We start from the raw sequence: 23,578 nt of genomic DNA, 5'->3' as shown, positions 1-23,578 counted from the left end.
GTCTATAAATGGGAAATCCCAGTGTTTTCACAAGATAGGGTTATATTTAGAAATCATTATGGAGATAAGCCTTCAAATCACAAGCAAAATGCAACTATAAAATGTACAGAAATGTTTTTCCTTTCAAAAACTGTTTAAATTTTTAAAATAAAATGAGTTTTTTTTATAGCGCTATGAGGAACAGGGAGTAATTTCTGCGTAGGACTATTTTTGAGTACGTTCCAAATGCGCATTGGTTGAATTGGTGGTCTGTAAACTATACTTTAACAAAAACAAAATGTTTGTAGCTCGCACTTCAAAGTTTTATAAAATTATGAAGACATATTAAATCCTACTTCTGGTTAATGTTTAACTGTAGAAGGCATGATTATTATTAAAAAACTTCGTCTTCTTAAATGTTACACCTCCATCATATTAAGGTTCATAACGCTATGAAATATCACAGTTCATTCTTCAGAAAGTACATTTAGTATTTAAAACAATAATACAAAAAAAAATGATTAATCAGATTCTGTTGTAGATTTTTTATATTTATAGGTTTAGGCAATCCTTAGTGACATGATGTTGGTGTAAATTAACTCTTTGACTTCCTTTTAGTAAACACGCGTCTGATTGTAATCATCTGATCCAGCTAACAATGTTATGCTAGTGTGAAATACTTTATTTTCGTTAGTTGTAAACATATACTGGTAACTCTCAATTATTCCGTGCAATACCTTATCTGGTCATAGCATCATCACTTACATGTTGTTAATACACAGTTAAACCACTAATAATAATACAAATACTTTTCCAAACGACACATAACAAAACAAACACATGTTCATGAATAGCCCTTTTATAAATAAAAGGAAAACATCAAAATTCTTTAAACTAAGTATTACTTAGATAAAACAATCAATGAATTACGACTGAGTAATCTTAGATCTGTACAAGGAACCATTTGTTTTAGGAATTCGTGAACGGTAAGATTTTTCGCTTCCGGTGTAATTGTCACTTGACGACGCATGCGTCGATATTGGTCTGTCTGATTTGCTCTTTGCTTCCTTTTTCTTATTATCACTTTTAGAACTAGATTTATCACGTTTTCGTTGATTTTTTATAATTTCATTTGGATCATAAGTATATGCTTCCTTGTTTTGACTTATTTTCTGAAGTTGAAGATCTTGCAAGCATCTCCTGCAGTTACACGGGTTTTGAGGTCTGTAATTTTTGTGATACCCATTGTACATATTAACCCTATTTAAGTCATTTTGTGAGCAATTTCTACAATTACATGGCTGTAAAGACACCATGTTAATGGGCATTTGATATGGAACACCGTAAAATTCACTATCAGATAAATTTGTTGGTGAAGTCATATTGGAATGCAAATTGACCTGCAAACAATTTCTGCAGTTGCATTTTTGTCTAGGATATTGAATAACATTGTTCGATGAGAACTCGTCAGTATTGTTACTCATAAAAGAATTATTCCGCTTTATTCTTTCAGGAGGAGCCGGTTCCTCAATATACAACGCTTCTGGAGAAGGACTAGTTAACACATGCTTTGGGTGGTGTAAAGCCTCCATTTCATTATCGCTGACAGCACCGACTGGTGGTGATGGAATTCTATATTGTTGGTATCTATTGAAAGAGTTCGATGATTTTTGTGGATACACATTATACGCTGTAGTATAGTCTATACTTTCGTACGGTCGGTATAGATTTTTGCGACTACATCGCGGACAAGCACAAGAATACTGTCCGCGGCCACTCGAAGCTATACTAGAATTATATTGTTGGTCTTCTTGGTTCTGAGCAGACGTTCCGGAAATGTTTGAAAGACGGAATGACGAACTTCTCTGGCTACCTTTCAATGACTCATACGTATGGGTTGTATCGGTACCGCTGTATGTTAACGAAGTCTCCTCGCTCGAGTTTTTCTGTAAATGAGGATTTGTATCTTGGTCGACCTCAGTCGTCAAGGTATCTTTATCACTAAACACTCTTTCATAGTATCTATATGGCGAGACTTTTTGTTGTATTTCTGGCTGTAGAAGGCGTGTTTGAGCACCATCAGAATTGTAAATAATCTAAAATGGATGTATTGCATCTAATTACATAAACAGTATATCATGCGTTCAAGCTTTAAAAAGAATAAAAAATATGAATTTAATTAATTGTTTAAAGAATCAAAATCTGTCAAAAAACCTAAAGAATACTTGTAAATATGGGAAAAATCTAACTAACTTTTATCCTATTGCTTTTCTGTGTGTCAAGTGCAATGTATATTACAATTTTGTTCTTCATGTACATGTACATGTACAATGTACAATTGGTAAATACTGAAACGATTTCCATATATTAATTTAATTTTAATTTGAAGTCAAGGTCAAAGGTAAGAATATCCATATACAATTTCAAAGAGAATCTCTCTGGTACATGTACGTTAAGTAGAACTAACTTAAAAAATAATACCTCGGAGTCCCTCGTAACTGAGCTTGACAGAGGTGGGTATAAATTATCACCATATATCGGTGGTTCCCCGTCAAGGGAGTTCCGAATAACGGTCTTTTTCCGAATCCACCTACACACATATTGCCTGCAAAAGTAACAGATTTGAACAGAATATCATATAGAAATGTCCACATCATATGCAATTACAATCCCAAAACATTAATATTAAACCCAAGAGCTTGTTCGAGAGTTTATATGGGTTGAGGTGGTTGATATGTGGTACGATATATAATAAAATGCTTCGCGAAGCGCAGCGCAGAGAGATAAGCCCACAGAGGTCGAACCCTGAATAGATGGGGCAAATATGAACACAAAATTCAAGCTAAATATAGATCTGAAATTTGATTATGAATACAATGTAAATGTATGACACAAAATAAATATTTCACCCAAATGGAAACGATCAAATTACTTTAACGCGTGCAAATCAATGAAGATAAAACGGCACAAACTCATTTTATGTACATTTTTATTAACAAAAATGATCCAGATTTGATGTTCTAAAATCACGCATCCACACCATTTCTCTTAAATCTCAACGCAACGAGCAGGTCTGTGCTGCACGTGTATGATTTAAATGATGTTGTATTCAAGTATGAGAAAAAAAATAAATTTAGAATTATTTTTTAGTCTATCATCGGATAAGATAGATGATAATATTGAGAACACCCCTACTACAGAAACCCGTCTAAACCGAATCCCTTTTGTGCTGTAGAATGCGTGCGACGTGTTATCGGTTTACTCATGTTAAAAAATACATTTACACTGACTCGAGAGGATTAAACAAGTGTCTGGTGTAGATTTATTTCCGGTTCGGTTTAGACAGGTTTCACTGCACAGTTTACTAATTAATCAAATAATTAACATTATATAATTAACATAATATAATCGTCTGAATATAGCTGAAATATTGCTGCTCGGACGTTAAACCCCAACAAACAAACAAACAAACAAACATAATATGATATACCGTAATTGCTACGAAAAAAAAATGTGAAGAAAAAATTGCGGAATATACTTGAAGACATTATTAAGTCCGTCTAAATTAGTTTGATAGATTCAAGAACGTCACGCAATTTTACTGGAACTGGCCATTAAGGACTTACTCTCATCCGTTTGTAGGGAAAATAGTACCATTACAAATTATTTAACAGACAATAAGGTACTATAAAGACCACATTTGCTTCAGACGAAAGTAACCATTATTAGGTAATACTGCGAAATTATCGTCGTAAATTGCACGATGATGTAAGCGATCACGTAAATTTTGAAAATCCTAAGCGACCGAAATGCAATATTATCCAACCATTTAGAACAGTCTGACTGCTACGGAAATTTTGCTCTTATATTCTCTTAATGACTATGTAACACATACTTTAGTGCAATTCATAAAATCTTTCGTTTTGCAGTTTGAGAAATGTCGATGCAAATCGGAAGTAAATGATTCCTGTTCTGTCAGATGGCTCCTCTTAGTGACCTTAAAAAATCACAACCAATTGTCCTTCTCCGAAAGTGCAAGTGCATTTTTGTGGTTAATGCCTAAAACTTTAACTTGCAGGGTCAAGACTAAACTATCAGAAAACTGTGCACATTTGATGGAAAGAGTGAAAGGCACATTATACACAAATTCATGTGTAAGCATCTTCCTATATTTCTATTCGGTGCACAAGGTCCAGACCTAGTGCACCATGATTTTTATAGGTAATCTATGCACGTTGCACTTTTTGCATATATACAGATATGTCCACTTAATGTCAAGTACATGTTATTAAATGATTTCCATATATCGATTATAAAAATAAATGTTTAATCAAATTACCTCCTAGCTTTTTACCGATATTTCCAAGTGCATTTGCAGATTTTATACTCATTACAACTCTTTTAAGTTTATACTTACTGCCATATGGCAAAACGTGTGTTATGTTTCGAAATATTATCACTTAGACAAATCTGTTATACATGTTTATGATTAGACAATTAACCATGCTTACCTTTTAAAACAACAAAGCACAGCTGGAATAAGTAGAACAATAGAACAAACAAAAACAGCTAGCACCACAAGTATACAGTTAATATCACAATTAGCAATGAACAATGTAGACTCGGTAAATCCAGACCGAGGGCCGAGTGGCGAGGGCAATATTATACTGCATCTTTTGGCCACTCGTTGAAGTACAGATTCCCCATCCTGTACACCTAGTCTACCGGTCCAATCGAGGTCTAACAACAGCTCTGGTTCGCTCTCTGGAGGGCAGGGAAAACTGTCCCATATATCTAACGGAAGGATGACGGAATGTGACTCTGGATCGCATCTTGAGCATTGTAACCATATTTCAGAATCGTGTTGAGAGTAAAAAGCACCAATAATCTGAAAATGAATACACATTATGATGAAGATAAGAGGCACAAGGAAGATTCAGATTAGAAAGAAATGGTACTAATTTCGAAATAAAATCATACATACAAAAACATAAATTGATCAGCTCGCGTGTTTCGTTTCGTTTTGTTTTTGTTTTCGTCGCGTTTGTTTGTTTTCTCATCTACATCTTGAATATGGAGTTAGCTAATATGAAAGAACACTGTAATTCATTGTGGAAAAATAAAAGAGAAGCTCTTGTTTATAATAAAAATACAATAATTGTTCAAAGATATTCATGTATTAAACTTAAGTTTCGCTGAAGCTTAATTTGTTTCGCACAACAAACTTTGCAAAACATTTACGTGTATTCATTTTTTACATTCATGACTGTCTACAATTGGCGTTGTTTAGTACAAGTATCAAGGAATTTGCAGCTGTCACACTTGACAGTACCCTTGATATATTGAACAATTAATGCAAGATTGATTAAAAATTAATAATTGCATGTTTTAACCCAATGCAGCTACAGACATACGAATCAATATATCTTGGTCTGATACCTGGTGCAATAAGGTCGGATATTACGAAGGTTCCTTATTTGTATAGAAATATTCATTAGGAATTATATTAAAGAAACATATATTTTATTTATTTCTAAATTTCATGGTAAGAAAGTGTCGCTTCTATAAAACAATAGGATTAAATTGCGATATTTACGGACTGAATCTGTTCTCTGACGAGCAATGGAACCTATCATTTGTGAACTTAACAATGGAACCAGTCATCTGTGAACTTTCATGTTCTTACATGTAACCGATACTTTATCGTACAACTTTCATCCTGTTTTATCAAACAAGCAAACAGTCCAACGTTATCAGGATTGGACAGGTTTCACTGTACACTAAGGAGTTAATCTCTATATATTAAGATTGAGAATTCCTTAATATCTTGACTCTGCAATGAAATGTATTCATGTGAAGCTTATGAAGTATTGAGGCATCTAAAATAAACTTTCTCTTTAACAAAACAAATTTGAATTGATCAAATTCTCTTTGATCATTAAGAAAACAAATAACCACAACATTTTCTCAATAGAATGAAAATTATGACGTTGTTACAAGTTAGAAAATGCTATTGTCATAACATTGAATGCATTGGATTGTAACTTAGGGAATTTAAAAGCAATCAAAGCTTTGTATGCAATGTAAGCGATGCACAGGTCATGCAGATATTGCATTCTCTCACACGGGACATCTTCCGAAGGAAGATTTTTTTAAGCAAAATTGAAAGTTTTTTAAAGACATTGTAATAGTCAGGCATGAAATGCTGGCTGGACAGCGGGTGTTATTCTTTAAATTAAAAAAAAGATTTAGAATCATTTGGAAAATAAGTAAAGACGTGACAACGGCCTAACTATCAGGAATATTAATATAAATTAAATGACTTCATTTTCTGTTAAAAGGAATTGAAGACTAAGAATTACAAGCAGGTGTAAATCAATTGTATCAGAACTAAATTATTACTTAATGTATATGTGATGAATTTACTAGAATCTTCACTGGTTTGACCATTTTTTTCTTGTCTACTCAGGTTTGATTTTGAACAGGGTTCATTGCAAAGACTGAAATGCATTTACATGTACATGTTTATTCATAATGGTGCTTAGATAGCAAGCTTCAGTTTTATAAGGTTCACTCGAAGTAGATTATTTTATTTTTTTACCAACTACCATGTAATCATTAAAGGTTACTACGCTGTTACATTATTTGAAATCTCGTGAGAACTCTTATTATCGCGATACGAACAAAACGAAGCAATGATATATAATATGTATTTACTGTGACCTTAACAGTCCACAAAATTATTCAGCTGAAATATTTCCTTTTATACTCGTTAATTCAAAATTAAAAAGTATACGATGTCATGTTTAACACTTTAATAGTGGTCCAAAATAACGCGTTACCACGCTTAGCCTAGATACATGTAATTCCCAGCCCAGTCGAGGCGAAAAATAATTATTACGGGTGGCCTCAATTTTTTGGTGTAGTTGTTGTCTTCTTTAAATGTTCCCCGTTCACATTAACAACTCATCATAGTTTCGAAGATTTATCAAAGTGAGCCATGGGTTGCGGCGGAAATTTTTATTTCCATTATTTAACGGAAACTGCATTTTCTTTAGGTCCGCTTACATATTTCTTTTTAAATCGGACAGCAATAAAAACGTATGTAAAGTGAAAAATGAATCCGTCAACAAAAGCCACGACTTTTGCAGCGAACCTTCAATTATTATAGGCATGCGTTGAAAACCTCAAATTAAAGCATAACAAGAATTTGATATTAGAAAGCGACTTTTCAATTTTAATTAAAATCCTTTGAACGGTTGAAGTTAAATTGTGCTTGCTAGGATTTAAACATGTGAAACCATCCAATTGGATTATTGCCCTTAGAAGGTTTCAGACAATAATCATCTATGTGGACTTTCAAGTGCATCTTAGGATATCTGAACTTTTAAGAAAGTCCCTGAAAAGCACTGACGAGATTATTACTGTTGAAGTCCCGTTACGGTAGCTGGGTTAACTCCTTGTGTCGGCTAACCATTATCTTCCCGCATGCAATCTACTAGTTATGCCTGTACTTTCTTGCAAATTTCATTAAAATTTCTTGAGTTGTTTATAATGTATTTCGGTGTAAGCAGGTTCCACTGTATGTGACCTGTATCATCTATACATGCAATGTAATTATTACAACCCCGCTATTATCCGATCTGACAGACGATAAATATTGTATCCACCTGACCGTAATCACAACAATGATCAATGTTCAGCACAATATGCAGCTATTGTAAAGAGTTAGATTTTGATAAAATGTGTCAAACTCAGGTCAAAGAGGTGCAAGTTATCTGTTACGATCAAAAATCCATTTTATTGTGAAGGGAGAAACCATTTGATTTGTAGGGGAGATCAGGTCAAATATTTTATCTCGGATTCCTTTTTGGTGTCTGACTTTAATTTTCTACCAGCTTAACTTGCTACAAGTCTTTCTGTATTATTGTTTACTAAAAGAAGAAAGTACATGTCATTAATGTATAAACCATCTGCGGTACTGCAAACTATTTGACAATTATATGAGGTTTTTATACATGTACTATAGGGAATACTTCGGAAACTATAATACAATGTATAGACAGCAAAACATAATATTTTTTGAAACAACATTAGTTACTAGTTTGTTTTTAAAGCCTGATTCAAGTTTTAAGGAGCAGTCAAGTTTTAAAGGTACCTATCATAATTATACTTGACTTAACGAGTCCTTTCCTTGCAATCATCGCTTCTATATTATTGCGGAGGAGAGAAGTCGGTAGTAGTGATATCAGAGAATTAACTAATTGAATGATACTTCAAGAATTTCTGAGAACTCAGAGAGAAGAGGATCGCGTGCATTATTTTGTTTTTCTTCATTATGGACTCAATCTAACATTATACACGCAATATAAATGCCTGAGCTGTTAGGAGATCTGTACTATACCAATGACGTGATCAATTAATGCGTTCTGACGTATTGAAACGTAATCCCAGAGTGCATGCACCGAAAGTAACATGTGCACTTCATTAATTTTCCTAGTTAGAATAATATAAAGAGCAACCGATGCCATCATAAGTTTAACATGATTCTTTGTCTACAGTTCTTTAGTTTAAGCTTATCCGACGTGACAGCCTGGGGTGACAGCCCATAAAAAATAAAATCTTTCCGTCTGAATGTTTGACAATCAGGTATTTATCTTCACGTCGTATAAAGACAACTGATTGTTGACTTGTAAGGTTAAAAGCGAACATTGCTACCACTGTTCTGTAAGATTTACTAACTATAAAATCAGTACTTCAGTTTACAATGTATTCTTTTTAATCTATTTACTTAGGCTTAATTTGCATGCAATATCTACAATGAAGTTGCCACAATTAATACTTGCAAATTTAAAGGTTTTTTAGTTTATTAAAAAGTCATATCAGTGACCAAATTTCTACCATATTTTACACACACACACACACACACGTACATGTATTACATGTTACATATATATCCCATGCGCTATATATGTACATGTATATCCTAGTAAAAAAGACAGACAAGGACCTACACCTTCCTTTTGCACCAAAAAACATAGAAATCCGACGACGTTAGTTTGGATAACAAGCGATCATATGCGTTTCCCTTGAATTTCTTCACATTTTTATGCAAGCATGTCTTAAAATTATAAAAAGCATAGTTAACACTCATTATTGAAAATCTAAGAAATCGGCTAAGACAAGGTTTTAGTACATGTAACATACAAAAAAAAAACAGACAATACGAGAAGCCTTTTTTAGAATAGTGAAAAATAGTGCACATGTTGCTGGGTAAGACCAAAAAAAAAATCGCAGTCTTGTTAAAGCTGTCCTTTGTTCTACATACATGTAAATGTGCAATAATTCCTGGATAAGAAAATAAGTTACTGCTTCGTGTAACGTTTGTTTGTTTGTTGGGGTTTAACGTACAAAGTGTTGTAAAATTGTTATTATTTAATTCACATGAATTACCACAGATGTCACACAATGCTGAGAAAGTTCAATATTTGAAATTAATTTACATATTAAACATGTTTCAGAAATCTACATGAATGTTGAACTGAACATAGACGTTTCAACTGATCAAAATCATTACAAGGAAAAAATCAACAGAAAAATATATCCTCTTTATACAATATAAGCACTTCAAAAAAAAATTAATTACAAGATTGTAAAAAGAACAAATGCATGAAGGTTTATGTTCGAACGTTTGTTAAGAATAATAACCACAAGTAAATTTGTCGTAAAAAAAAAAGAGACCCATAATACAAATAGTTTAATTATTTTGGTAAATTAACATGTAGTAAGTCATTCGATCCTTTGTTCACCGATTGTCAACAGTTATTGTGTTAAATGCACATTTGACAAGTACATGTATATAAAACTGTCTTAATGCAATACAAAAGCATTTTCAAATGCAATATGTGCAAAATTAAGTTTGCTTATAAACATAGTGCATTGCCCATACACATGAAAAAATAAAAAGGTCTAGACTTGATTCGATCGCTGCTAGCATAGTCACATTCCTGTCATCGTTGATTATCAAACAGATGTCGTCAATATAACCACTGGGGACGTTTGGTATTTCAATTTGAATAGGATTAGCAAGTCAAGTAAAAGAAGTATCAGTTATAAATCTAGTATGTTCCTTCCTTTATATCAATTTTCGATACGTTTTTAGCTTCTTGTAAAACATATTTTTGCGAAGTCAGGAATCCGAATACTCAGACTGTTCATAAGTATAAACAGTTCGTTTAATGCATGTATCAAATATCTTCTGTACCGATCCTCACCATCGATTAAAATATCATAATGATGGGTGTCTTTTAAAGTTAAAATTTGTATTAATCATGCAAAATGCATGGAGACATTTTGCATTGGGTATGGTGTTTCCAGTACCTCTGTGACCATGGAAAATACAACAATTAATTCAGAGCTTACAAATCAATTAAAACCAAAGCTGGTAGTATTGTGAATTCATAAAGCAATTTTGAATCCATCAACTCAATAATAAACATTTTTGATATAATCACTAGACTGACTACGCCAATTATCTGCTGGACTAAATTTCAAAGTTATAATTAGTTAATTCAACTGACAAACATGTTTACAGTTTATACGCCTTATTATCTTATCATCCTTATGTTGTGAAATATCTTAATGAGAACAAAAGTTATCACTATTTCTCAACGATTGCATAATTTTTATCTTAAAACAATTCATCTCTTTACGATACATAACGTTTTTGTATACTCCAATGCACGACAGATAAGGTTGAAAACCTGTTACATACATTGTGGAGATCAATTTTGTAGCTTCGGCCAGACCTATCATACATTTTATCTAATATCTTTCAGGGGCGGATGCAGCATTTTGCACACTTTAAGGGAGGTATTAAAATTGTGTATCTCCCAAGAGATCTTTCGGAAACCCCGGACGTGCAACATTATTTTTTTTATTAATAGATTTCAGGAGATTTTTTTGGTATTTGTCTTTAAATCGGAAAAGATATTTCCAGTGTCCGGAGTTAAAATCCACATTTGTCCTTCTAAGTCTGTCTTTTTGAAATGCTGTTAAGTCTCTCCCCATAATTTTCACACAAAAACTTTCTTTTCAATTTGTGAAAAATTTCCTAATATTTTGTATATACCAAGAAAATTAAAATTATTTATGACAATATATATTATAAATATAGGATCTACCTGACCAATTTGTTGTGTACGTTGGGGTCCGGTTTGCCAAGTTTTACTTATTAATAAACGGATCTCGTACAAACTATGTATCCCAATTTCTTCTTAACTTTGCGAATGATTTAAGAATAAACTTAGTAAAACAAACAAAACGAAAGCAGTAATGTTAAAAGTCTCTTAACAATCTCATATAAAAGTAGCTCAATTAGGTCTGTATCTTTTATTGTTAGGTAAATGGCGAAAATAGTTCGACTATCATTAAGCCAATAACAATGGTTATCTTAAATGTATAATCATAGTTAAGTCCCAAATTTGACACTTTCTTTCAAAGACGAAGAGAAACTCCGCTACAGGGGGGTCGGAGTTAGTAGATACGAGGAGTCATAGGGGAAGCAGAAGGCTATCATCCAAGTCGGAAATTTGACAGCAGCAGATTAAATTGTAAAAAAAGAAAACAGTACGAGTCCAATTACAATAAGGTTAAACGAAAATAATAGTAAGTCTTGACAGACACTAAGATGAAAAACAAGAGGCTCACAGGAGCCTGAATCGCTCACCTGGTTGAATTTTGCCTTTCAAAGGCAATTAATTTAACAAAAAGTTGTCCAACAATTTTGACTCAAAAATTCTATGGTAGGACTTATCTATAAGTATCATTTCAAAGAGCAATCAAGGGAACCAAGGTTATAGCGGTAATCAAACGAATGTAATCCAGGGACAAAGACCAGACATGGAAAACAGACATACAAAACAAAGAACATAAAGTAACTGAAATCATACATACAAGGTAACAAAAGTAAATGAGCAACTCGGACTCCACTAAACAATTGAAATCATAGTTTTCAAGATTCTGTAGTGACTGAAACTGTACAAAAGTCGTTTTTCCCCTTTCAAGGGTATTAACTCATACAAGGAGTCATCTGACAACTTTTATCCCTGAAGACTTTTGTAGTCCTAATAATAAGGATCATTTCAGTTATTGAAAGAATTCGGCTAAACCTAACGGTTTTGGAGATATATGCGAAAAACTACTGTCTGACACCTATGTTCTATTTTTAGAAACAGTGGCCATGTTTTTGATGGATCAAACATTCCCACTTCAGTTCTATGCAGGATACACCAAGAAACATTCATACCAAATTTGGTTCCTATTGATCAAATAGTGTCAGAGGAGAAGATTTTTGAAAGAAATAACATCAAAATCAGCAAAAGAACGTCAAAAAAGGGCAATAACTCCACCATGGCGGAACAGATTAAAACCCAAATTTGACCAGAGATAGATATCATGCTTAACACTTTTATCCCATGTCAGAATTTAGCTAAACCTAGCGGTTTTTGAGATATATGCAAAAAACTACCGTCTGACCCCTTTCTTCTATTTTTAGTAACAGCAGCCATGTTTTTCGACAGATCAAAAATCCCCACGTCAGTTCAAGGTAGGATACCCCAAGGAACATTTATACCAAGTTTGGTTTCAATTGGTTAAGTAGTGTCAGAGGAGAAGGTTTTTGAAAGAAATATCATTAAAAATATTTAAAAAAAAACTTTTAAAAAAGGCAATAACTCGAACTTTGCTAAACAGATCATAACGAGTACATCACCACAGATAGATCTCATCATGCTGAACACTTTAACCCTATGTCAGAATATATGCGAAAAACTACTGTCTGACCCCCATGTTCTATTTTTTAGTAACAGCGGCCATGTTTTTCGATGGGTAAAAAATTCCCACATCAGTTCTATGCAGGATACCCCAAGGAACATTCATGCTGTTTGGTTCCAATTGGTCAAGTTGTGTTAGAGAAGAGTTTTGAAAAATTGTTAACGACGACGGACGCCAAGTAATGATTCTTAACCCACCCCCTTTTCCAACCCCACCTTCAAAAACCAAACAACACAGACAAAACATGTACAATAGCTCTGCATCTATACTAAAATTGTTCTTAAACATATATGTCAACAATATAAATGTTAAAACATTCTGAAAACACTTTTATCACCGTAGTAGTGCTTTAAAACGCTTCTTGAAATACTAATTAGGGTTTTAGAACACATTCAACAGCAACTCTAATACCATTGAAAAGTCTACAACCTAGTCGTTACATCATTGATTGCCTCTTCAACGATCTTACGGTAGGTAAATTCGGAAACAATCGAAGAACTGACAAAGTACATAAACTAGTTAGTAAACGATTATTGTTAGATGAAGTAAAGGAAGGCGGAACCAGTGTTCGTGTTGAGTTACATATATCAGTCTCAAATTTAATAAACATATAGAATGGCCAAATCTAATACTGGATTCAAAATAGAACGTACGGTAGAACTAGTCAACTCAAGTCTAAAACAATTTATCACTATGGTATACAAAATATGTGCTTACCAGAAGAAAAGGATACAATGTATATAAAATGCATAAGAGTGATTTATTCCAAACAAAACAGAAAAAAAAACTGTAATATCTATTAAACACTTAATGAATTTGTACATCCGGGTAAGTAGGGAAATGTGCAAAAATCTATACACGGTACTGATTAGGGCCAAACGATCAATTTGCTCCTTCACATCGAAGATATATCGACTATTCATTGATCGAACAAATGCATCCAAGAAACTTTCTATTGTACGCCATCTATACCTCGATGTCGTTGCGGGAAGACCGAGTGTCTTTTATGTTGCATATAATTTACAATCCTGGTATACAAAACGGTGTCTTTTGTAAAAGCTTGGTTTGTTTTGCTCGTATACAACTGTAATTCTCATTTGTATATCGAAAATATCGATTAGATGATCAATTTTTTAACAGACACTTTTCATGATTGATCTACAATGGTATCTCATTTGTATTTAATCATAGTAATTTACAGGTTATTGTGTTCCGACAGCTGCTTCACTGCAATGGGAATTGACCATCACACCCTTCACAAACAACACCGCACGTCATAAATGGAAAAGTTAATTACGGTTTACGTAATGGCGAATATCCCTGTTGCGCTTTCAATGGGGAAACTTTTAAACAGAGTAGTGTGGTGAATTTTTCATATGGAACAGGTGTTAACATCGATTTCTCTTGCCTATATTTGAATTCGATTTACATTTTCATTATGTATCAAGTGAATTGAACGTAAATACAATGTATCACGTATAGTAACTCTTGTTTCTGACTAATCAGGAATGGCTCGGCGTTGTAATTTATTCGTCATTAATTACATTATGATTGTCTAACATCTGCTGTGACCACTGGGAATAGCCAAATAGGAATTGACCAATGACATCTGAACAAACAAAGCTTGGTTATAACGATAATGTAATCGATCTAGACAAGTGTCAAGTCACGAATACCCGCTACTGCAAGGGAGTGAACGAATCAAAACTGAATGCAGCTATATTAAACTTTTAGTGTTACGGTGACAACAATGTCGATGGAAGATGAATGAGTGTTTGAACTATTTTTGCAATATCAACATCTCGTAGAATATTTTAATCAAAGGCTAAATATCGTGGCTGGCAAAAGTACTAACGACTGCGAAGAAAAAAAACCACACGTAACCTTAAATATCTTTGAACCAACTACATACATACAAATGTGCCCAGCGACGCTTATTCTTTCTCATACTGCATGTACCTTTCTCATGCTACATGTACCTTCTCATACAACAAGAACATGTAATAGTTAAATTTACTAACGATAAGATAGTATGTAAGTCAACTCCTCCGTGACCCCTAAAACTAATTTGTCCGATTACAACTATTAACATTCATTTATTTCTTCTGGTTCACAGAATGTTGAAAGGGCAATTTACCACAGTGAAAGTCCTTTAATCGGTGTATTTACCGACCTAAAATTGATTTAGGTGAATACACATAACAGATGACAAGTCGTTCTTGCTTGATAAATGAAGAAATTGTACAGAATAGAAGTGTCTTAGATTTATATTGTACAGAAGGCAAATAAAGGTCTTTAAAGATAAATTCTGAGGTTCAGAGGTCAGACTGTGAAAAAGAAAGTCATTTGAATTAATATGTAATTAATTCATCAATGTTATTTCCGTTAAAAAAGGTAGATCTTGTGTTGCGAATTTTTTGTATAAATTAGTTTTGAAAGGGAATCTAATCAGCGACACGTACAGTACTATAGAGAAAGATGGCACGCTCAGAGTTTTGACATAGACACCTTAATTCATCCTTGTCAAATGGAATTATTTATCAATGTAGATATCATCTTTTCTGAGGCCTCCGATAGTGTATATATATATGCCATTTTAGTAAAAGCATCAATAGTTATTCAATCAGTCCTCACAACATTCTCGACTTCGGTATTAAACAAAACAATTAGAATTTGCATGAAGGGATCAAACTAGCTTCCGGTGTAATCACTTCAAGTTTTACCATCGACAGCTAGTGTAGTTCTTCAAAATGTTCATCATTAAGTGCAAGAAACCAAATTGAATTATTTGAGATGTTGCATGTGAATATTAATTACATGTACTTACATCTGGATACATTGATCAACTGACAATTTGCATTAAAAATTTCTAGGAATGACAAAAACCGCTTTGCTTCGGAGGTTACGAAGGCATGCAAATCAAGCTTGTATTTACGTAGTAAATTATTGTATTTAATATCATAATTTATTGTAATTATCGTATTGACAAAGTACATGTAATGTAGTTATTGTAAGTGGCGGATCCACAGGTTTAAATGAAGAGGAGGTGAGGGGTTAACCCGGGGCTCAAATGATTCCACAAGAAAAAAAAAATGGATTAATATTCAATTGCTTTAACATTATACAAAGTGAAAGCAATATGTAAATAACGCATTCATTTGATTATTTATTGACAGAACATAATTATTTTTGAGTGTTTTCATTGTTAAAGCGTAAAATATGTAAATCAAGGGGGTCTGACCACTACCATCCTCTGGATACGCCTTAAATTAAAACACCATTACTTACTTTATATTCCAGAATTTCGCTGATAGTTCCAATCAAAATAATAATATAAATCCGTACTCCTTTTCCATATTCCATTACAATGTAAACTATACACATTACTGGCTTCATACAAAATCAACACAAATACCCATTTTCTCACCGTTTATAACACTTTTTAATGCACGAGTAAACTCGCATGTCAACAAACCCGATTTGAGAAAATTATAGTCTACAAATTATCGATTAAATGAGAAAGATGATCTAATTTTAAAATCAAATAAACACATTGTATAAAATATATCAACTACGAAAAGAAATTATTAAAACACTTTCTACAACATTTGTTCGTATCCAAATGTCGTGTTAACGATATGTTTCAAATGAACTGAGAGTCGCGTATAAATAAAAGCCTTGATTGGATACAGATGTAAATCCAGTGGAAAGGCGGAGTAATATGTCATCGGATGCTATTCCACGCTGAGTGACTGAAGGAGAAAGTCGATTACCATGGATTTTCATTGTTACATCCTTTATACTTTGATTTATATGAATTGGCAGTTCACTGCGATCTTGAGCCAATGGAATCTGATGAAATCCACTACAATAACAATAACAAAACTACACGTGCACTGACTGGGTTATATCAATTCAAGTATTAATTGTTTGTATATCAGTAAATGACTTGTCGATGAAAGAATGTTTACTTATTGTGTTAATAACTGGACTTGTCGAAATATTCTGTCTGAATGTTTACATCTCGTTTAGACTGTATCCATTATACTGACCGACCTGAGAGACCTACACGATACATCACTTGTGTGAGAAAATGGCTAATGAATATGTAGAAATAGGGAGGTTCTAAATAGAACAAATCCTTTGACAGGAACATTAACAGAACATCATTACTATTTAATAAAACTGTTTACCCCCATCCCCTCAAAAAAAAAGGAGAAGAAGGAAAGAAAAGAAAAGAAAAAGAAAAAAAGAAAACAGTTTAGTTTGACTTGATATATCCACTTGTACATTTGTATGAACAAAATTACTGAACATTTTCAAATATTTGCTTATATATTACTTTTGATTAGAACACATTAGGGGAGATTTTGTCCTTTGAACAATTTGCAACTTAAAAGTTGCATCTCGCAACATGCTGCATCATTTAAGTTACCCGTTTTTAGTGATTATGTTCTCGCTACTCGTCTTTATGCATTTACATTTTATAGTTCCTAAAGTGGAGGGAGACCTTGAATACGCGTCCGACTCTTGCACGGATGGTATACTGTACTTCCTCGGATACTGTATAAAAATGTCTAGTTCTACAATGGTTACCTGTGTATAGACCTGGCTACTGTACTTAGTTCTATACATATCAATTATTCTTAGCTGATAAATGAAAAGCACCCGTCGCTTTATTAACGCCTTGCAAATCTTGATGACGTACCCTGCTGTTTTGCTTGACAGGTTCAATTTCACAGCCATTGAACCATTTGTTATGGGATGAATTAGTTCCAAGACAGTCGGACATTGTGGAGGATGTAAATACAAAGTGCTCCTCCTTGTCTAAGCATGTGTGTTTTCGTAATATTTAAAGTTGCTGGTAATAAGTTATTTGAAAACGTTTTGTACAATTCAGGCAGATGGTAATACAGGATTTTGAAAAAGGGGTCTTTAAAAAAGGGTGTTCCAGGCTACTATTTTATTAATTTTACTAACATTGTGCACAAACTAAACAATATTTTCCAATTAGGGGTAGTTGCAACACGGACTACTTGGTTCCGAAACTGACGTGAGTCCATTTACATCTAAAATACTAGAGGATGCCCGCGAAATCGCGGTCGATTGAGCAAATTGTGGTCACAGTACTAATTTGACGGATCCATACAAAATGAGTAATCATTGCAAAGGATCTACAATCATCTGCCAGACATCAATTGTGTACAGTTTTACTAATATTGTTTTAGTGGTTTAAGAGGAGGTGACCATTAACCTTTCAGAGGGACTTGGTTTACTCAGAATTGTTTTCTTTTTTGTTTCTTTTTTTGTGCGTAGCGCTCAAAAATATGTACTTCTCTAATGCATGTGAGCAAATTACTTTTTTTCTTTATTAGTTCACATTACTTATTTTTTAACCCTTCCTTACCAAATTATCTTTTCTCCAGGATCGAAAAATTATAACAACCAAAGAAGAAACCAAGCCACACCCCCCTGGAAGTTGAATGGTGCGTCCCTAAGCAAAGTTTCTTATCATCAGGCCAATGCAATGAACTTTTCTGGAAAAAGCGGTTTAATCTGGGACTAAGAAGCTGTTTTATTGGTCCCAGGTTTAATTTGACCCAGGGGTATGGGAGGAGCTGATGTTCGACGACGATGATGACGACACCGACAAATACAAAACGAAGACTTTAAAAATTGATATGGCCCCTTGAGGAAAAAAACTCCATTAAAATATACCTGCAATAAACAATCTGACTGCTTCCAGACATGCGTTGCATCAATGACGTATTTTTTGCAGCGATCGATTAATTCAAGATTAGCAGTCTCCATGTAACCCTAATGCTATTAGCTGGTTATCCCGAGACTTCTCCCAAGTTTTCACTCCATGGCCAGTGGCAAGAGAGTAACCTTGCTTTCAAGTAGGCTATCAAATTGGTGCCTTTTTAACTCGAAAACAATTTTTTATCTAGGTCAAAATCGAATTTGCATGTATTTTTGTGCTTAACAATTGAACAAAGTTTTGTTTATCAAATGGAAAACGCCGGGAAGACGGAGGGGGGAGGTTTATCAGCCTACTTCGGAAGCAGGTGTTTTTACACATAAAAAGTGGGAAGGTTTACTTCGACACATTCTAAATGTGTGAAAATGTCATTTTCTGTTTGTTTGTGATCGATAATCCAGTCTATTTTGTGGGGGGGGGACACCCTTCAATTTTCTAAAAGTTTCTACTCAACCCAGTTAAAAGGTGCATAATAAATTCTTAAAATACTCAAAACAATGGGGTAGGGGTTTACCAGTCAAGCCAGTTTACACATAAAATGGGGAGGGTCCGATCTTCAGGCCCAGATGTTTACATATAGAAGGGGGGGGTGGTTATTTTGGCATGTTCTATGCCTTTCCATGTCTGGACAGATCTGCACCCCAGAAAAAATGGTGGATGTCGTTTAATTCAGCAAAATAATGAATTTACAGTAATCGACGTGTAAAACATGTACACATACACTCCTTGAGACGTTTAGGTTTCCCGGACGCACGATACTCAAACGCACGATAAACGAACGCTCCCAGCGTGCGTTTAAATGCACGACAAACCAACTCTCCTAGCGTGCGTTTAAACGCTCGATAGATGAAAGACGAAAAATAATAATTTTGAAATATAATGAAGACAGAAAAAGTAGAGAATAAAATAATGAAATTATATAAATCAATAATAGCAAAACAATATAAAAGTAACAGTTAAATCAAGGAAATAACCAAAGTACAAAAAAAAAAAAAAAAAAAACGAACGCAAAACGATGTGTAAACGCACGATAAACGATGCACGAACTCTAAAATGGGAAACGTGAACGTCTCAAGGAGTGTAATCCGGGCAGTACTCGATTAAGCATGCGCGAAAACGCATTATAACACACGGACCAATGACCGTCAACGAATTTTGATATTTTTTCAAAAATTCGCGTTTTCCTAAGAAAAAAGATTGTTTCAAAGATAAATTTAGGAACTACACAACACTACATTTATACCTAACATCACAAATATGTTCAATCTTTTTTGGTTTCAGAGGAGAAATCGGTCTCTTCCTTTAGTGGTGTAGATAGAACTAATTATTCCTAGAAAGCTTACAACATGCATAAAAGACAATCTTAATAAGAACATGGAGTAACTTTTGGAAGGTTGACGATACATGAAATAAAAATCGTGAGAAAATTATATTATAATAGTCCATTATAAAAATTATTCAATTTTTTTACCGTAGTGGATCAGCAAAATTAAATGTACTACATTTAGACGAGAGAGAACAGCGAAAGTGAGTTCATGTACCAGTCCTGTACACAATCTGCGCACGACCCTGCATAACTATAACGTTGGTCTATACCTAAATTTAAAGGTTATGGGTAACAAAAAAAATCTTTAGTTTAAAATTAAGAATTAAATGAAATTTGAATAGAAAATAACACAATGGACCGTTTGGGATCTCTACTGTAGTAACACAGTTGGAAATAAAGAGCCTTGAATGCTTTGTATCAAAATAAAAGAGCCTGCTCCATGACACAAAATAGATCGGAAACATTAAAATGGGGAGTATCTAATGTAAAGTTCACTCTGCTGGAAGTTGGGATGGTTCAAAGAAAAAGTAATGAAGGTAGAAGAGACTTCTTAGATCCGTTATTTTCTAAATCTCTTCGTTGGACCACGATAAATCCGCACAATACGTACACAGCCTGATATTCTGTCCTATGAAAAAACTTTTTTAGATGACTGCTGAATTAGACATTCTGTTGGACATAATCGATTAATGCAATATTTCTAACACGTGTATTCTAAAAAAACTGCACGTCTTTCAAGTTCTAAAAACGAAACTTTAAGTAATAATCCAGGGCAAAGTGTGTCGTATTACAAAACAAGAGGCTCCCAGGAGCCCGAATCGCTCACCTGCATATGGTTAAATTTTCCCTTTCAATGGCGATAAATTTAACAAGGAGTTGTGCAACATTTATGACCCAACAAAACTTTGGTAGGACTTATCATAATGATCATTTCAGCGATTGAAAGTTTCTATCTATCATAGTTTTTAAGACATTGGCTGAAAACTAAAACAAAAGTCGTTTTCACCTTTCAAGGGCGATAACTCTTACAAGGAGTCATCTGACAACTTTGATCTCTGGCGCATTTGTAGGCCTTTTAAGAATTATTTCAGCAACTAAAAGTTTGATTCCATCTATCATAATTTTCAAGATATTGGATAACAATTTCACAAAAACAAAACAAAAAACGTCACTTTTCACCTTTCAAGAGCAATAACTATTACATGGAGTAGTCTGACAAATTTATACCTTGAAAACTTGTGTAGGCCTTAGAATTAGGATCATTTCAGCAATTGAAAGAATTTGGTTAAACCTAATGATTTTTGAGATATATGACAAAAAACGTCTCCTTTGTTCAATTTTTAGTAACAGCTGCCATGTTTTACCACGGATCAAAAATCCATTTAATATAAGTCTATGAATAGTTGGTCTGGTAGTGTCCGAGGAGAAGATTTTTGAAAGAAATATCATTAAAGATAACACAAAAAAAAACGTTGAAAAGGGCAATAACTCCAACATGGCTAAACAGATTAAAACGAAATTTAAACCTTGATAGATCTCATCATGCTGAACACTTAAATCCAATATAGAAATTAGGCTGAACCTATCGGTTTTGGAGATACATGCGAAAAACTACTGTCTGACCCCTATGATCTATTTTAGTAACTTCAGCCACGTTTTTTGACAGACCAAAAATCCCATATCAGTTCTATGCAGGATACACCAAGGAACATTCACACCGAGTTTGGTTCCAATTGATCAAGTAGAGTCAGAGGAGAATATTTTTGAAAGAAATAACGTTAACAAAGACATCGAAAAAGGGCAATAACTCCAACATGGCTTATCAGATTAAAATGTAAATTTCACCACAGATAGATCTCATCAACACTTTTATCCAGTCAGAATTTGGCTAAACCTAACGATTTTGGATATGTATGTGAAAAACTACTGTCTGATCCCTACGGTCTATTTTTAGTAACGGCGGCCATATTTTTCGATCGATCAAAAATCTCCACATCAGACCAATGCAGGATAATACCCCAAGGAATATTCATACCAAATCTGGTTCCAAGTAATGTCAAAGGAGATGAGTTATGAGAAATTGTTAACGACGACGGACGACGACGACGATCACATGATGCATTTCACTTCAGAATTTGCAATTATTCAGTTAAAAGTCATATGAATATATTTTGAGGGTGTTTTCGCAAGCAAATATCTAGAGGTTATGGAATTATAAACTTTAGTGTAAAAAATGTCTGGAAAGACATAGACACATTGAACATTAAGGTTGTACCTTTAATGTTACTTCCAAAGCAAAGATTGATTGAGGATTATAGAGTAGTTACTGTGACAGCCAACAGAAGAGGCTGAGAGGTTGTAATTATATATCTCAGCTTGTTACAAATTCCTCGTAGTAATCTACTATTATGTCACTGAGATTCTAGATAATTCGACTTATGCATTTGTTGCCATAGTAAAATTAATAGCACCTTGTGAAAATCATTTCGTCAAAGCATTCTTCTTTCATCTCTTGTTGTGAAATCAAGTATCATAATTAGTTTCCATAGTTATACAATCAAAGATGCAAGGACACACTTGAAACATGGGCTTTCTGGATGGTCTCTTATAATTAATTTTGTATCATTTAAAGGGGATGCTGAGGGTATAACAAGTGTACTTAACAATTCATTGTTTTAACTGATAATCCAAAAACTTGTGTATATATATAATACATGTACACTGTACGTGCAAAATATATTGAATATTCCAAACAATCATAGAAAAAAGTGCGCAGTTTGAGCTAGTTGTATATTGTTTATTACTAAACATTGGCTGAAAAGTTTTGCTAAAGTGCTTTCAATAGCTATTTTGTGTTCTGTCCTGATTTCCTGATCTTCAGTTTTTGACTTGAATGGTATTTTACAGTATTCTGTTCTATACCAGTTGTGCAATGTACATGTACAGTTTGTAGATCGTCTCTGTTTCCTGTTTCACATTTTAGCCATGTACATATACTTAGATGTCTCTGCATTGTCCCCTTATTTTGATACTTCAGTTTATTTCGCCGATATTTATGTATTATTGATAATTATTACCTAACAAAGAATATCTTATAGAGCAAATGTTCGATACATGCAAGGCTGCGAACAATAAAACAGTTAAAAACATAGGAACACAACTGCATGTAGACATTGTACGTATACAACCTGAAACAAATCTATTAGTGACCCGCATAATTAAACCCATTCTTTCCGTGCTACAGGTATAACTGATATTTTAAGATGATAGAAGCAAGAACAACATTTCTGACTTATTAGACTCCTCTCATGTACTTTTAACTGAAGTGTTCGAATCTATATTTACACGTAAATGAATCATTATGAATAAATAGAAGGTAATATTTTACTTACCTGGTATTCTAAAATTTCAATGACAGTGCCAAATAAAACAATAAAATAAATCCGTAATTCAATTCCATATTCCATCAATATTTATGTAAATTTTCCTCATAACGACTGACCTTTAGGTAAAGCTTTAGCATTCATAAATCGCGTCATTCACGCACAGTTTTTATATTGATCACAAAAGATGCGACAAACGGAGTTGTTACGTAATTCTGCTCTTAGGTGGCGCCGACGGAAGAGTCATGCGTATAAATGTCACAATTATTAATACGATAGTTTCCGCTGTGTCGC

The 23,578-nt window shown here is 33.7% G+C and overlaps 1 protein-coding gene across 3 annotated transcripts; it reads right to left on the bottom strand.

The window, feature by feature from the left end:
- Nucleotides 1-822: 822 nt before the first annotated feature.
- On the bottom strand, nucleotides 823-23,517 carry LOC148624690 (uncharacterized). Of its 3 annotated transcripts, none has more exons than XM_088567532.1 (4): nucleotides 23,294-23,517; nucleotides 4,491-4,867; nucleotides 2,461-2,584; nucleotides 823-2,075 (listed from the first exon to the last, which is right to left on the bottom strand). In XM_088567532.1, exons 1-4 carry the CDS (start codon nucleotides 23,366-23,368, stop codon nucleotides 906-908), a joined length of 1,746 nt encoding a protein of 581 aa, XP_088423658.1. In that variant the 5' UTR covers nucleotides 23,369-23,517; the 3' UTR covers nucleotides 823-905. The 3 variants fall into 3 exon arrangements, with proteins under 3 accessions (XP_088423658.1, XP_088423659.1, XP_088423657.1); XM_088567533.1 differs by having other exon boundaries at nucleotides 23,404-23,514; XM_088567531.1 differs by lacking the exon at nucleotides 23,294-23,517 and adding an exon at nucleotides 16,102-16,457.
- Between the last annotated feature and the right edge of the window lie 61 nt (nucleotides 23,518-23,578).

The sequence above is a fragment of the Perna viridis genome, chromosome 2, assembly GCF_037379345.1.
Source record: "Perna viridis isolate PV_CMFRI_1.1 ecotype Kerala chromosome 2, ASM3737934v1, whole genome shotgun sequence".
Taxonomy (NCBI): domain Eukaryota; kingdom Metazoa; phylum Mollusca; class Bivalvia; order Mytilida; family Mytilidae; genus Perna; species Perna viridis.
This window is presented reverse-complemented; position numbering and strand designations above follow the sequence as displayed.